Source organism: Xiphias gladius, chromosome 2, assembly GCF_016859285.1.
Source record: "Xiphias gladius isolate SHS-SW01 ecotype Sanya breed wild chromosome 2, ASM1685928v1, whole genome shotgun sequence".
In the NCBI taxonomy this organism is placed as follows: Eukaryota; Metazoa; Chordata; class Actinopteri; order Istiophoriformes; family Xiphiidae; genus Xiphias; species Xiphias gladius.
The window spans coordinates 18,122,073-18,139,154 of record NC_053401.1 but is presented as its reverse complement, the minus strand read 5'-3'; the positions used below and the strand labels follow the sequence as shown (position 1 = coordinate 18,139,154).

The 17,082-nt window shown below is 39.9% G+C and overlaps 1 protein-coding gene across 4 annotated transcripts in view; it reads right to left on the bottom strand.

Annotated features, from left to right (window-relative positions):
* Positions 1-17,082, bottom strand: part of ttll12 (tubulin tyrosine ligase-like family, member 12) — a 45,911-nt gene that overhangs the window by 11,118 nt on the left and 17,711 nt on the right. For 2 of the 4 annotated variants that reach the window (XM_040146599.1, XM_040146619.1), the window contains 6 exons: positions 11,207-11,401; positions 10,937-11,048; positions 7,045-7,196; positions 2,151-2,232; positions 1,618-1,686; positions 1,079-1,217 (listed from right to left, as the gene is read on the bottom strand). In XM_040146599.1, the coding sequence (XP_040002533.1) occupies positions 1,079-1,217; positions 1,618-1,686; positions 2,151-2,232; positions 7,045-7,196; positions 10,937-11,048; positions 11,207-11,401 (749 nt within the window). The other 2 variants (XR_005708990.1, XM_040146608.1) reach the window with 2 other exon arrangements.

Here is a 17,082-nt window from a genome sequence, read left to right as displayed (position 1 = left end):
TTTTCAGAAGCGACATAGTCTTGCTTCAGTGAGTATGGAGAGGCAAAAGATTTGTACTGTGTTTGCAATGAGTGGGGAACTCTAGCAGATGAAGAAATCAAATGGAGGCAAAGAGGACACGGATGCTTCACTCACCATTGTCGATAGAGCCTAGAAAAGGTGTTAGTATGCCTCAAACTAAGTGCTTGTTGGATTGTTTAACAGTGCGTGAAATCCTCTTTCTAACAGCGGCATTGGGGAGTGAGTGTTGAGTGGCTGCAGGCAAACATCAATTTTTGTAACTTTCCATAACCGACTTTCACACACATTCACACCCATTTTAGAAACTTGATTGCTTTAGGTTGTGGGTTGATAAAGTAAGAATGGCACAGTAACTGAAGGACTAAAATAAAGAAGTTTAAATGCCAAATACACAATTATGAGAAGAATGACCTCAAAGTGTCAAAGTTTGAGAATGGAATCAGTGGGTTTATTGATAATCCTGAACATTCACCATAAGAAACCAAGGTGTTTAAGCAGTGGAATGTTCTCACCCCAGGTCACAGTAAGTAATATAACTTCCCCACAAGGGTTCAAAAACAAATCTAATTTAAATGTATTTATACCTCTAAAAGAACTGAAGGAGAGGCTTGCCTGGATCTTTGAAGACCTCTAGGCTTTAGAAACAAGGGCAGTGTAGGCATAAACTTGATCTTCTATGAAGGGGAATTCCCACTGCCACAGCCCACACAGCGAATTGAAGCATGCCTATTCTACAGCCTCCTTTCTTCTAGACCAGCAACCCTAAGAATTAAGATCAGAGCTCATTTTGCTGGACTAGCACTAGTTTTATGGTAGTTAAAATGTTTGATTTAGTCCCAGATCTGGAGTATTAACCATCTTTGTAAAAATAACTTGTCAACAGAAAAGCCATGCATGACTCCTGCATCTGCTGGCCTTTAAAAGTTCAAACCTCTTCAGTAGTATGACCTGTGAGATGAAGTGGAGTTATAGGCTCCACTTTCTCGAAGATCGAAGCAAAACCCTAGTGTGTCGTTCTTTACCCTACTGATGTATTAAGTATAAAACACATGCTCACCCTTTTCCCCTGTACTCCACTTCAGCATGAGGTCTACGGCATATATTGCCCGGGACGAAGGATAGGGACATATACCATATGGAGCAGGTCGAGATGAGGCTGCTTGGAAAAGCTCCCTAAATGCTTTAAACACCTTTGCCTGTAGGGAAAGAAAGGAAGGGAAGAGAAAGGAAAAGAGGAGACAAAGACACAGAAATAAGACTGGGTGAGGCTTGGGACACACTGGATGATTTACACCAGATTTGATCATCCTGACAGCGGGAGGCTTAATCAGGAGCTGTCAGAGCTTAACAGATGCAAAAAATTACATCCTTATAAGAGTCCTAATATGTGCATGGATCAGAGATTAAGTTAGTGATTGGTGACTCCAAGAACCAATAAGAGCCATATTTGTAATTAGGTATTACTAAGGTAATACAGCTCAGGGACTAAAATTGGACCTATGTTCCTGCAGTTTAAATGTAGATTAAGTATTAATTCCTTAAAAAGTTCCTGGAAAACTTCCTGCAGATGAAAAAGGGCTAAATCTTGACACTTACTTCCACCTCCTTCCATGGATGCTGTTGGTACTGCTTCTCAAACATGGGGATGAACTCATCATAGTGCACCTAGAAATGTAGGAACAGTGATTCAAAATTACCAGACTTGCAACAGTTAACATCTTCATAAATACTGATCCAAGCTTTGTCGTCATTTTCTACTTCATTTGAGCAAGAGCAGAGGATAATGTCAACTTACTTATTATTTTATATCTAACCCTAACTCTTATTTTGCCTTTATTTGAAAGTTAGTGATTATGGTAATCAGGAAATGACAAAGGTACCCAGCCATAGTTGAATAGGGAACGTTGTGGTTGCACATTACACATCTTAGACCACTAAATAACCAGCATACTGAATAACATCAATTAATTAAAGAAAATATATGAAAAATAACCTTGAGGCAACTGATAAGACTAAAAAGCATCAGTATAGCTGCCAGTGAAGATAAGTATGTTTCTCGTGACCACAGACTGCTTTTACAAATTTACAGTGGTAGGATAAGCTAAATGTCAAAACAAAAATAAACATACCTGCTTAAGCTCTACACCTTCTGCATAGTTCATGACGGTGAAGTGCTTTTGGTAATCATCAAAATTGTTCAAGGAGAAAGGTCTAGATAGAAAGAGAGATCAGTTTCAAGCAAGAGAGAGGGTTCACTCTCTGAATAGACATAAAATACTTTATTATCACTACCAAATTGGTTAATGAAACCAATTACATTGTGTTTAACCAAGACATCCAAAACATCATTACTGTTTATAGCCACATTAGTGGTGTGGATCTCAGAATGGCATTGTGTTTGGTTGGTCAGTCAACAACTTTGGTCCAGACTGAAATATCCTGCTAACTAGTTGATGGATTGCCATGAAATTTGGTGCAGATATCCATTAATCCAATTTCACGTCCAAATTATAACTAACTTTCTTCGTCCTATCTAATAGATTGGTTTACAGCCTCACAGTGCCACTAGTGTGGCTGTAAACTCTAGTTGGTCTTCTGAAACCATAGATCTAAGACACCAACCGTAACTCATACTGTGTTCAACCAAGTCAAAAACCAAAAAAAATCATTCACTCAGATAAAAACCTTTATCTGAATGAATGGGGGAGTAAGAACAGTTTTTGTAGATATCAGAATGCAAAATCTAAATTTAAAAAGTACATTAAGCCATAGAATAGAATAGAATAGAATGCCTTTATTCGTCATTGCACAGCTTTACAATGAAATTTAGTGCTTTCCCTGAGTGGTACATACAGTATATAAAAAAACACTAACAGCAAGTCAGCATACACATATGCAGCATATTAGAGTCTGAATGCATAAATAAGCATAAAAACAAGTACAAAGATAAAGATGTAAATGCACATTGTTGTATACTGCACAAGTCATGTGGTCAGAGCTCAGCAGTATATTATTGCACTAAGGCAGATGTTATTGCACAGTCTCAGAGTTTTTTTTAACTCAGTTCTTTGATGGCACATGGGTAAAAACTGTTCAGAAGTCTGGGAGTGCGGGTCTCAATAGACCTATAGCGTCTTCTAGAGAGCAGCAGAGTGAAAAGGTGGTTGCCTGGGTGAGATGAGTCCTTCATTATGTTTGAGGGCTGACGTAGACATTGGGTTCTGTATATGTTCTCAAGTGAAGGTAGTTGTGTGCTGGTGATTTTCTGTGCTAGTTTAACGACTCTCTGAAGCTCTTTTTTGTAAGCCACAGTCCAGCTGGCATACCACACTAAAATGCCATAGGTTAGCATGCTTTAAACAGAGCAATAATAGAAGGACACCACCAGCTGCCGGGATTAGTTAGCTCACATCAGAATCCTTAGGAAGTAGAGTCACTGCTTGCCTTCTTCATTTGAGAGGTTGTGTTATCAGTCCGTTTGAAGTCCTGAGAGATATTTGAGCCTAGGAATTTGAAATTTGTCACTCTCTCCACCATGTCTCCTCTGATGTATAAAGGAGCAGGTTCTTATTTCTGTTTCCTGAAGTTGATGATCAGCTCCTTTGTTTTGGAGGTATTGAGCGTCAAGTTGTTAATAAGGCACCATCCTGACAGTTTGCGGACCTCATCCCTATAGGCTGACTCATCAACATTTTGTATCAGTCCCATCACAGTAGTGTCACCTGTGAACTTTATGATTGTATTTTTTTTTCTGTTGGTTAGTGTGCAGTCGTGAATATAGAGAGTACAGAAGAGTACTCGGCATGCAGCTCTGTGGAGCTCCAGTGCTGGGTGACAGGGTCGGGGAGGGATGGGTCTCCAGCCTCCAGCGTTGAAGTGAAGATTTAATGTGTCTTAGGAACACCTCTCAAACACTCTGTTACAGGGGAGGTGAGAGCCACAGGTCTGCAGTCATTAACTATTTTGCTTGGGGCAGGCACAATGATGGCAGACAAAGTATTTGGTGACAGTGCATTTTGACAAGGAAAGGTTAAAGATGTTGCTGAATACCTCCTCCAGCTGAACTGCACAGTCTCTGAATGCCCTCCCTGGAATACCGTCTGGGCTGGCGGCCTTCCTGGGGTTGACACTACAAAGCACTCTCCTGACACCATCTGTGCTAACATAGCTTAATTTCCCTAGTCATCCATTGGTTTATTATTTGGAAAGCATCTGATATGTTTGTCAGTGACATTATCAATATAGTTCTTTATGTAAAACAGGACACTGTTTGTATAATCTTCTATGTCATGTTGTGCCAATAAATCCCAGTGAATATGCTCAATAAAGTCCTGAAGTTTAGCGGAAGCCCCCTCAGACAAAGTCTTTATGGCTCTCACAGAAACCTTTGTTTTGTTGATGAGATGTCTACAGGGGTGAGAAAAAGGGACAGGTGGTCAGCCTGGTCTAAGTGAGGGAGGGTGGAGACTTTGTATCCATCCTTAATGTTGCTGTATACATGATCCCGTATATTTTGATCTCTTTTCGGTCATGTCACATGTTGGTAAAATTTAGGGAGGACAGTTTCCATTTGCTTGGTTAAAGTCCCCAGCTACAACTGAAATACCATCAGGTTGAGCAGTCTGCAGTTTATTGATTGACAGCCATAACAACAACAACAACAACCGTGAACTCCCAGGGCATATAAAAGGGCCGGCAACTTAGTGTTATGTAATCTAAATCTGGCGAGCAATGTCAGTTTGTGGTGTTTACATTTTTACACCACTTATTATTAGAGTATAGATGCACAGCCCTTCACCTCTGCTCTTACTGGAGTCTCTGTTTCTATCGGCCAGTGCACTGTGTGGCCTGCTAGCACCTGCTAGCTTCGTGAAAGATCCCTGTATAGAGCAAAGTCTCAGATGACTGAGCAGTTTTGCACAGATTTTTGTGCCTTGATGATCAGCTCCAGTTCTTCCATTCTGTTGCCGTGTGATCTGGCTTTGGTAAGGAAAATGCTGGGCAGCGCAGGCCTTTGGGGAGTTTTATCTAGCCTGGTTTGTTTCTCCAGCCCAGCAGCCCTGCTCCTGCCTCCTTTACCTAAGCTGCCTCCTGCGTCTCCTATCCAGTATAGTAATCCAGTGAGATCCCGTTGGACGAACAACCTCCTTCGGGATGTGTTCATTATGATAGTTCCTGTTGAAGTCCAAATTACTAAATGACATCTGGATCTTTAAAAGATCTTCACGATTATATGTTGAGTTGCTGAAATTGCTGAAACAAAACGAATATAAAACACGACTTCAGGGAGAGATGCCTAATCTAGAACCAGTTCCACGTATTTCCTCCAAAAAAAGTCTGGTGCCGTTGCCAAAAAGCTGGCACAGCAACTGCTGACATGAGCGTCTATTGGAGAAATTTTCAGAAAACATGAGCGAAAGCAGCAGCAGCAAGATGCTTTCTGAAACCTTAAAATTCAAGATATAATGACTTTAAAAGTACATTTATAAAAAGCCAGCAAAGCAGTTGCCTTATGTCAGCCGTGATGTCTTTCCAATGGAGATTACCCCAACTTCCGCTACGTAATGTTCTTTTTTTAAAGATTTTTTTGAAGGTTGGCAAACAACGAATTGTTGCATTACTGCTACCACCTGTATTGGAGTATGGACTAAGTAACGTTTGGTTCTCCAACCTGTCGAAATGCAGCCGGTTCTCAAAAGCAACCATTTCTTAACTGACTCCACACTGGCACTGGCACCAGCCTGGTGGAGAGGTATAAGATGCCCTTAAGAAGATATTTTTAAAAAAACAATGATAATTGTGGTAAGGAAATCTCATAGTTAAAGGTTTTTCTTAAGAAAAATTTGAGAATCTGGCCCAAGACCTTCTGGTTCTTCCGCTTCCTGTCTGTGAGGGGTTTATGAGCCTGCTTTGACACTTCAGGGACTTGATCAGTGGCCATAACGCAGCCTCTTCTTGCTTAATCATAGGTCACAAAAATGACTAAAGCCAGGCTCAGACTACAGGAGTTTTGGCCTGATGTAACCTGATTCACACCTCCCAACAATTGGAGCAGAAATCTGGTCTGGGTCCTTGGTCGGTACCAATGTTTATTCCAGATTATCTGGATCCAGTCTTAAACCCCCCGAACTGCTCAAAGACTCATCAGGGCTCCCCCACTTAATAACAAACATTTGATATTTAGGAATTAAAATTAGGATGATTACGACTATGATTACATCAGTCTCGGAGAAGCTGACGGTATTGCCAAGCAACGGTAAACATTCTAGCCGTTGAAGCTAATGTTAGCTAGTATATTACTGTTGACAGATATTAAGACTGACAGTTAAAATCTCACCCCCAATTCTCGCAGAAGAATATACTATACAACCTTTTTTTTTTTTTTTTTTTAAATCACTTTAAGGTATTAAGTTAAAGCAAGTTGTTGCACCACAGTCTTGATTTTGTTTACATTTGCTTCCCCATGAGATCACAAGATCACGTGAGGTGGTGCATTGCTTCCTGTGTGCTTCCTCTGCAAGATAATCTTAATAATAACCTGTAGTGTGTGATGCACCATTATTTTCAAATCTTAAGTGTGTGCATGTTTGACAGAAAAGAAGATAATTTGTAAAGATTCTCCTTATGTGTGTGGTGCAACTCGATGTCAAAATCAGGTAAGATTTCAAAACTCATGTAGTCTGAGCCTGGCTTAAGCCAGCAAACTCAGGGTTCAGAGAGATCCACGGCAAATAGAACTACCTCCCTATCTGGCAAGGGTCTGTTCCAAAGGTGGATCCTATAATATATATTAAAGTGGATCCTTATTATCGGTAATTTGTTGTTTCCAAGAGTCATGGTTGAACTAGAAAAACCCATTAGCAGGTATTGTACCCACAACTAACATAATGACCAAGAGGTCAAACATGAGATTTTACAAAAAGAGGACACCGAGCAAGAAATATTAGAGACTAGTCTGCTATAGAATAATGAGTGGTGCTATTAATATGTGTACATATGTGTATCCATGTATGTATGTTGTACCTGTTCGCAAAGCGCAACCAGAAGACATTGTAGGCATAAAGACACAGAGGCTGCACAGAGCGCAACATCAGCATGTAGCGAACGTCAAACTTCACCATTCCCACCTCCTCCCTGTTGAACAGCACTGGATCTTCAAGGTACTTACACACAACCTGGAAAACAAAGACAAACAAAAGCACAAAGTTAAAGGTAACAAAATAGTAAAACCTGGTTAAAAAAAAACAAAACAAAAACAAACAAACAAAAAAAAAAAACGAAACAACCCAAGGACCTAATTCAACATTGTAATCTAAAATTTTGTATGAAAATATGTAGCAATGGTTGGCAGGAACGGGTTCTGGTGTCCTGACTCCTTTATATACCTCAGTCAAGGTCAACAAATCCTTGGCCCTTCTAAAAAAAACCAGGTCAAAATCTAGACTCCTGCTCTGGAGTTATTTTAAAAAAAATGCCTTGAGGCTACCTGAAGTCCATTTGCGTGGCCTCCCTAGAATCCTCGGACTTCCACAACCAGAGAAGCTGCAAGCTTTCTAGCCTGCCAATACCAGTCTCCTGAGGTAAAAAGTCCTTTATGTTAACCAAACCTAAACGACTCCCATCACTCAGCTTAAGGTGTCACTATGCTTCAACCAAAGTTCTTGTCAGAACAATCTATATATGAATTTGCTAAAAGGAAAGTTATAATGGGAATTAAGTGAGGGAAAAAAAAAAAATCACACTGTTGTATGAATAGTGCATGAAAAAAGGTTGTATAAGGGTAACTAAGGAAAAGTACTATGCATCAGAAAATCTGGAAGGACGTTATTAGGTTAATGAGAAGGGGGATGCAAAACTTTGTGAATGTACTGAGCAAGCCACATATGTGTGACAGGATGTACTATATTACATATACGTTCTGGGTGTTAACTGCCCATTTTGTCTGTTTTATGCTTTCCTTGTGACTTCTTTGTGGCATCCTCTATGCAGAAAAACACCCAGGGAATTTCATTGGCTGACCTGTTCACTGACAGAGCAGTAACAGTAGCTTACATTAGCATTAACACATCACTACCTGATTTATCAGTTCTAATGTGTTAATTTCCAACACTAGAAAGAGAAGTGCAAGACACAGCAAACTGGAATACACATCTCAACCTGTGGCTAAATGGAGTTAAAGAGAGGTTGGAGGGCGGTAAGCCACATGAGTATGTTAGGCAGCTTGTGACAACTGTTTGTAGTGAAACCGGATGAGAATGAAGTTTAGCAAGTGCACTGTTGGCCGGCACCTATTCCAGATGAGGATTGTTTTCTAAGACCTATTATCACCTTCCATTGGCAGTGGCTTCAATAAGAGATAAATACAAGAAGAAAGTAGAAACAACATGGCAAGGCATTTTTTTCCCCCTGACGTGACAAAGGATGTGGCCGACAGGAGGAAGAACTTTACCAAAGTTAGGCGGAAACTACATGCTCTTCTACCCTGCTCTACCACGATTTTCATGGAAAGGGAGGAGGATGAATTCGATGACGATCACAAAGCTTTGGAATTCCATCACCAAGAAGTCCACACATGGCCCAGTGAGTGCATCTAATGTATCATTTCAATCAATTTTTTCAAGAACTTTTAAATCGTTTCTTAACTTAATTAGGAACTTTCTGTGGAATGGGAAGAAGCCTTGAATAAACATACACAGACAATACAGTATGTACATGACCGAAATTTAGGAGGGTTGGCATTACCAAATGTGGAATTATATGGAATAGCATTTGAAACAACAAAATTGTCTAAACATTGGCATAATGTCATTAATAATCAGCTTGCATGGACAGACAGAAAATGAGTTGGCTGCCTCCTTTGGGCCAGGAGAGGCACTGTCACAAATTGCAACCAGCATGAATACCAATCCAATTCTGAAGCATTCCAGAGATACATGGATAAAAGCTCATGGACTGTTACAGATTTCTCAACAGAAGCAGGGATATTTTTTAATCTGGAACAACATCAATTTGAATAGGCAAAACCTGTCCTGTGAGAATTGTAGTTGGATAAGAATAGTAGTATAGTCAGTGATTAGTAAAAGGCAAATATTTTACGAACCTTCCAAAAGCTTAAAGATGATTTTGGCAACAGACAAGAGGGACTTTTGGCGATATCTACCAATAACTCTTGGAGTAATTGTCATCCAGTTCCAGAAAAGAGGCAGGTACTTTTCTGCATTGAATGTGCCATTGTTCTTGTGTTGCATTATGTTTGTTATCTATTGGAAAACTTAATAAAAAAAACTTGGATTGCCCAAAAAAAAAAAAAAAAAAAAAAAAAAAGAATTGGTGGACTGCTCGAACTCAGCTTGAGGCCTCTGGAGGTGAGAAAGCCCCTGAGAATGGGACTTTGGCTTGTGGTATGGTTTTTCATCCAGCATCTAAGAACAGTGCTGACAAAGTTTTTTGATGTTTTACATTTTTCTAAGCTGATGAATGTGTGTCACCAACTTTGTTCTTAAAGTGAACTGCACTAATGTTACACAAGCAAGTCTGCTTCCAGCCTGGAGTACTACCGCATATGTTTGAAAAGCTGAATAAAGCTTTTAGTGTCTCCAGACGGAGCTGTGTGAAGTCTGACAAATGTCCTCAACTGATGTCACTGGAATCAGTTTGGGTTGAGCTGAAGACTACAAGTTTGAAACAAAAAAAAAATTCTGGGGGTGTGGAGTTAAAATGGAATTATACTTCTCAGGTGCACGCTGATGGACTTTTGTATGTAGTATGTTTATGTTTCTTTCCTTCAACAAGGCTTTGCACATCGGCTCCTCAGTGAGCATTTGTGATCTACGGTTACCCATAATACCCTATTCTGTGTAGGTCTGCGGAGACGTTTATGTGCATCTTCACAGAAGCATAAATCCAGCATTAGAAAGATGGAAGTTTACCAGACCAGATTAGATTAGCCCCTACTAGCATAATGCACTCGAATCTCAGATTGAACTGCTGGCAGTCGAGTTCCATCGTGTTAAATGTAGGCATCAGGTTTTGACAAGGAAGAAGAATGTGTGGAATAGAAAAAGACTCTGCTATGCAATGTTATTGGAGTACAACATCAAATTGGTTGAGTGCTCTTTTAAAGACTTGGTTGTGAGTAAAATATGAGTAATTAGAACACGTCTGTATTTTGGCATAGGATGTGTTTTTCACACTTTGTGAAGTATTTTAGCTCGATACTTTACATAGATTGAACAGTACACAGCTGGCCAGTGTGTACAGAGAGGTTGCTAGCTTCCAAAAATTGGAGGCACCAATTGATTGTCATACGAAACAATTTCCTTGGTATAAACACTAGAGGATGGCAAATTTCAAATAAAATGCCATTTAAAATCAGCAATCACAGATAAAGTTAAAGGTGACAAAATCATTACTGCCACAGAGTAATTCTTATCATATCATAGTAATTTATGCATTTCAGATTCCGTACTCTGTGCGTTCGCCGAGGACAAATTTTCCACACCAATCTGAATGTTGTACTTTTGCACAGGATGTGTTCTTCACACTTCTTATGCAGTTAAGTAACATTAACATAAACAAACCACAACTTCAGCTGCTGTTTGGTTTGTAGTTTTCAAGTCTGGGTAGCAACGGCTAGTTTAAAAAAAAATGATGAGAAAATCGCAGCAGTTGTGGTTGAAATGAGCAAGCCACTTACTGGGTGCCAGTGGTACAAGACGTTACATAAAATAATTAATGGTGTCAAGGTAAATGCTGAACATTGACTGGCTCATATTAAATAGGCTAAGCTAAGTCTTGTTTTAGTGAACTGAAGGCCTAAAAAGAGAACATGCAAGTGTGATGCTTAGTCAGCTTAATATGGACATGGTCTTAGGCAAGCTGGTTTCATGGTATCTGTTTGTATGTCTGTTGGTACCTTTGGTGTACTCTCTCTCTGTCTGATTATGTAGTCAAGGTTGTTAGTGATGTGTATGTCCAGTCCACGGGCCAAGTTCCAGGGCTTACAGATCCAAAGGTTATCCTCTCCGCTGAAACATACACCCAGACAACTTTTATGTAGCCAGCATAATTTACTGCTGATCAGACCACCAACTCGTACAAAAGCAACATGGTTTTGGTTATATCAAAGTACTGTACACCATCATATTCAGTTATTACTTTAAAAAAAACAACGTAAAATTCCAACCATTGTTGTCTCTGTTGGTAATGCTTGATGAACTGTGGCAGCTCTGTCTGGAGGTTGAAGGTCTCTGGTAGCCAATCAGGTGCTGGGCCACCTTTCACTCTGCGGGCCACAGCAGCCAGGCATCCCTTCACAGTAATGATGCTCTCACAGGGAAATTGGTTAAGCATCACGTAAGGTCGCTCCTCACTCAGTTTCCTGTCAGAGAAATGGTTCTTAAATGCAAGTCAATTTGGAGTTTCAGAAATATGATGACTGAAAAAAAAAAAAAAAAAAGGTCATGGTCTCCTATACAGGGGTGTGGAATTGAGATTAAGTCAGGTTTAAGTCACAAATTTAAATTTGACTTTAACCAACGACTTCTAACTCCTATGTCTAAGGTTCCTCTGAGCTCTAAAAAGTGCAAACTACAAAAGTGTGGGTGATGTGGAATATACAGATAGGTGACAAATTGTTTGACCATGTGAATGTCTGCAGGGAGTTTAGCTGATTTGGCAGCCTTTTTAAGGGGGTTAAAAAGGCTATTTTAGGCCAATTAATCTTGAAACCTGATAGGTTGGCAAATTATTCTATTGTCCTAAGAAAATGAGTTTCAGATGTCGAGGGATTATGCTTTGAATTTAGTACATCATTCGCATAAAGGGCAATACTGATGAGGTGTGCCTCGGATAGATACAGGGCTGATATTCTGTGATTGTCTTATAAATTGAGCCAGAGGCGCGAAAGATAGGGCAAAAAGCACTGTACTGAAGGGCCAGCCCTGTCTGGACGATTTTGCAACAGGAAAGGGCAATGAACAAATTTTGCCTGTCAAAATCATTTGTGATGGATCAGCATAAAGTACTTAAAGCATATGGGTCCCTAGTCCCATTGTCTCCAAATCTGCCCGAAGATAGCCTTCATAGATGTGACAGCTGTTGGTGTTTTATCATCTCTTCTGGAATAAATTATGTGCAGTAAATGTCTGAGATTAACAGTAGCTAGGCGACCTCTTATGACACCAGTTTGGTCACAGTCAACCACAGATGTCATATAGTATTGTAGTCGACGAGCCAGTACCTTGGCGTAGATTTTAAGATTGGCACAAAGTAGGCTTCAGGGCCACTTGCCGCCACAATCAATTGGATCCTTATCCTTCTTTAGAGGTAAGGAGATAAAATTAGATGTCACTGGATAATCTACCCTGCTCTATTGAATATCAAATCATAAAAAGCAGCAGGAGGCCCAAAAGCTCCAATAAAGTCAAATAGAGCTCTCGGGGAATGCTGTCCCATCCAAGCACCTTACCCCTCTGCATGTCAATGACCACATCTAAGCTCTTCCAGAGAAATACGCTCAGCCAATTGTTTGGAATCAGCCTCGTATTTCAAAGATTACTTCTGATCTATACTAATAAGAATAAAAAGATCTAAATGTATCACAAATCTTTTTTGGGTCAGTAGTTATCTCCTCCTGCTGGGTTCTCATATATGGGATATTAGTAAATTGCTCATTAGCACAGATTTTCATAGGCAGTAAATAACTAGGTCTAGAGCCATGCAAATAACAGCATTGTCTTGTCCTGTGCATCAGAAATTCGGAGCGCTGGTTAAGAATAGACTTTGTTTAAAATAGAAGCGTTTACAAATTTAACTGGCCTAATGAATGTAGATTCAGGCCACTGTTAAAATACATATCTACTGGAAAGTCATTGAGCACTTGTGTTAGTTGGCTTTCTTACAGAAAATGGCACTGTGTTAAAAAAAAGAGGCTGGATTGGTGTGGGTGCGTGACTACAGGTACCACTGAGAAGATGAACACAAAAAGTGCGATTTGAGTAATGGATCCATTAGTTTGAAGGCTTATCAGACAACCACTTCAGCCAACTTGCAGCACTATGTGCCTTCCAGGAGAGACTGTCTGACATTGTGTGCCATTATCCCCATACTTAGACAATATACAATATTGTGTCTGCTCCCACTCTAGTTCAGCAAGTTTTTCACTCTGCCTTTGAGTGTAGCCATCCCGAACAGTTATGAACACTCTTGCCTTCTTACGTGGTCAGACAATATTTCGTACAAACTGTTTTTTTTTCGTAGCATTTGTAGGATATTTCTGAGCAGAAAACCAGATTCTGATATTCCTGAGGTGCGATCCATTCCAGGCTACCCGCAAAACATTCAATCCTCCTTTAAACAGCAGGTACCAAACAGGGCCTGGTGTTTACATTTGAAGACCTCTTGGAAGAGGCAGAAGATAAAACTGGATTAACAATTGACTGCTAATGGCCCTGGAGGGCCATAGTGGAGACTACACAGGCCCCTCTAGCAGCAGGAGAGATGCCACCCTGCTTTGACCTTTGGTCATCCTCTAGAACTTTTTTTCATCATAGATGGGACTACATACAGAACGATATCAAGATGGGATTAAAAGAAAATGGGTCTGACATCACTTTTCGACCAACAGAACCAAGGACGGAACTGTCCTACTCGAATGTGTGCCTGAACATACATTCCTCACCCTAGGGCTACCCCCCCGGACATTCTAAATCCCCCTCCTTCTGATTGCCTTTTCTTCCACTCTCCTTCAAACAAAGAACTCTTTTCAAAAGAAACATCTCTACTCCCAAAATGCTGCAATGCAATTAGTTTATTACTTTTCTAATTGTTTGAATGTGTACATTTATATTCTTACTTATATTAGAGATTACCTATCATTCATAGCTAAACTCTGCAAGTTGTATGTTTATTAAACGCATGTAGGGCCAATCAATATCTCCATAACCACTTACCTTTACTAGACAATGTGCCCCAATGGGGTGTGAATGTTGACACCGCCCTGGGAGGCTGAGCATGTCTGTCGATTGGTCAATTGCCCCTCTTAATCTCTGTACAAAACTTTCCGGTTTTGTACAGAGAAGTACACTTCTCTAACCGGGTAAACTCAGAAATTATAACTGGTTGCTTCATCCAAAGTGAAAACCTTCATTGAAACATTCTTTTCAACATTTTAAGCAAGATTAGTGTATCGTTTTTGTTTTGTGCAAGTAAGTGAGAGAGAAAAAAGGAAAGGAGCACGATACAAAAGTTTGGGCACCCAAAGAGATTTGGGCTCTCAGATGACTTTTACCAAGGTCTGAGACCTTAATTAGCTTGTTATGGCTATGGCTTGTTCACAATCATTGTTAGGAAAGGTCAATTGATGTCAAATTTCAAAGCTTATTAAATTCTTGGACTCCTCAAACCTTGTCCTAAAAATCAGCAGCCATGGGCTCCTCTATGCAGCTGCCTACCACTCTGAACATTTAAAATAATTGATGCCCTCAAAACAGGACGGTTATAAGAAGATTTCCAGTGACCCTTTCCTCAGTTTGTAATGTAATTAAGAAATGGCAGTTAAGAGGAACAGTGGTGTCTGGAAGACCAAGAAAACGTTCTGAGAGAACTGCTCGGAGGATTCCTCGAAAGGCAAATCAAAACCCCCGTCTGACTGTAAAAGACCTTCAAGAAGATTAAGCAGACTTTGGAGTGGTGGTGCACTGTTCAATGCAGGTGTGCACTGACACATGCACAAATATGACCTTCATGGAAGAGTCATCAGAAGAAAACCTTCAGTGCATCCTCACCACAAAATTCAGCGCCACAAGTTTGTAAAGGAATATCTAAACAAGCCTGATGCATTTTGGACATAAGTCCTGTGAACTAATGAAGTTAAAATAGAACTTTTTGGCCACAATGAGTTAAGGTATGTTTGAAGAAAAAAGGGTGCAGATTTTCATGAAAAGAACACCTCTCCAACTGTTAAGCATGGGAGTGGGTCGATCATGCTTTGGGCTTGTGTTGCTGCCAGTGGCATGGGGAACATTTCACTGGTACAGAGAAGAATTGATTCCATTAAATACCAGCAAATTCTGGGAGCAAACATCAAACAGTCTGTAAAAAAGCTGAAGATGAAAATAGGTTGGCTTCTACAACAGGATAATGACCCTAAAGACAACTCAAAATCCACAATGGACTTCCTCAAGAGGCACAAGCTGAAGGTTTTGCCATGGCCCTCACAGTCCCCTGTCTTAAACATCATGGAAAATCTGTGAATAGACCTCAAAAGAGCAGTGCATGCAAGACAGCTCAAGAATCTGACAGAACTAGAAGACTTTTGCAGGAAGAATGGGTGAAAATCCCGCCAATAAGATTTTAAAGACTCTTAGCTGCTACAAAAAGCATTTATAAAAACAAAAAGTGTGATACTTGCCAAAGAGGGTGTTCAAAAGTACCGAACACGCAGGGTGCCCAAACCTTTTTTCATGCCATTTTTGTTTTTGTTATTTTTAAACTATAAGATGGAAATAAAAAGTAATCTTGCTTAAAATATTAAAGAAATGTGTCATCTTAAATTTTATGCCTTTTGGAAATCAGTTAATCTTTTACTGGTTTAAAATGTTTTCATGCCAATAAAACTGCGTAAAATGCACATTATAGGCCAAATTGAAAACACATTTCCTGGTTATAAAACTGTGGATCAAGGATTTATTTTCCTTGGTAAATTCAAAACGACTAAAACATGACACATCTATATTTTTAGGTCTACATGTGCACAACAGTTGAGCAAAAATAATTAAAACAAGCGCCATCATTGTGTATATTAAAAAAAAAAAAAGATACCGCAACATATGGACTGTCAACAGCAGATGCTTCAACTAAGTACAGACATCCACCTTAATGATCTCTGAGAGAACAGACAGGACAGGACCCGAAAGTCTGCTCACTGATTAATCTGCACTGTTTGTGCTGACGAGACATCAGCCCGATATCTGCAGACAGCTGGTAGCTGGAGTTTGCTCCATAGCAGCACAGACTGAATAAGTATAGTAAAGTATAATACACACACTGTTCACTCGACTTCCATGCCCTCATATCTCATGGCCGGAGATAATATCTCTTCAACAAACACAAACAGAGCTCAGATCAGTGTGCAGCTTCTTTTTTTCCATTCTGTCCCTCTCGTATATGCCAGAGTAAGCTAACCATCCCGAGTCACCATAGTCCTGTAAACTGTGGTGGGTCCATATAGACTATAACTATTCACATCACAGTTTATGAGACTGTCTTGACTAAGGGCAGCTCATATAGCAGCTAAAATCTACATTACTTTTTAGCATATTTTGTAGCATTCTTGGAAGTGGAGCATATCTAAACTTTCATGGTTTGACTGTTAAAAAGGTTAACATTATTGTTTGTAATCTAAAACAAGTTTTATTTCATATATGTTCTAGAGTATCATTTGAACTTTGTATTTTCCACAGGATGGGATTCATGGAAGTGCATCAGTCACTTGAAAAAAAGGTGAGCAGCAGCCTTGAACTTGAGGTCATGCTACAGTGAACCAAATGTTTTTCATCATACAAGAGGAAGTAAAAGCTGTACATTGTCAACCATGCACACCTCAGCAGCAGTATATGTGGTAAAGTTTCGATGAGCCATCTAAGGTACAGTAGCCTTTCTGTCAGCTCCAACCAGTCTGGCCATTCTCTTCTGACCTCTCCCATCAACAAGGGTTTTCTGTCCGAAGAACTGCCGCTCAGTGGATGTTTTTTGTTTTTTGCATCATTCTGAGTAAACTCCAGAGACTGCTGTGCATGAAAGTTCCAGGATATCAGCAGTTTCAGAAATACTGCCCTGGCACCAACAAATAATGCCACGGTCAAAGTCACTGAGATCACGTTTTTTCACTATTCTGATGTTGATGTGAACATTACCAGTAGCTCCTGCATGAGTTTATGCACTGCAGTGATACCACAATTGGCTGATTGGATAATTGCATAGATAAGCAGGTGCACAGGTGTACACTGTAATGCCATCCAAAGAAAATGAGCACTGTATTTGTATTAACCACTAAAGACC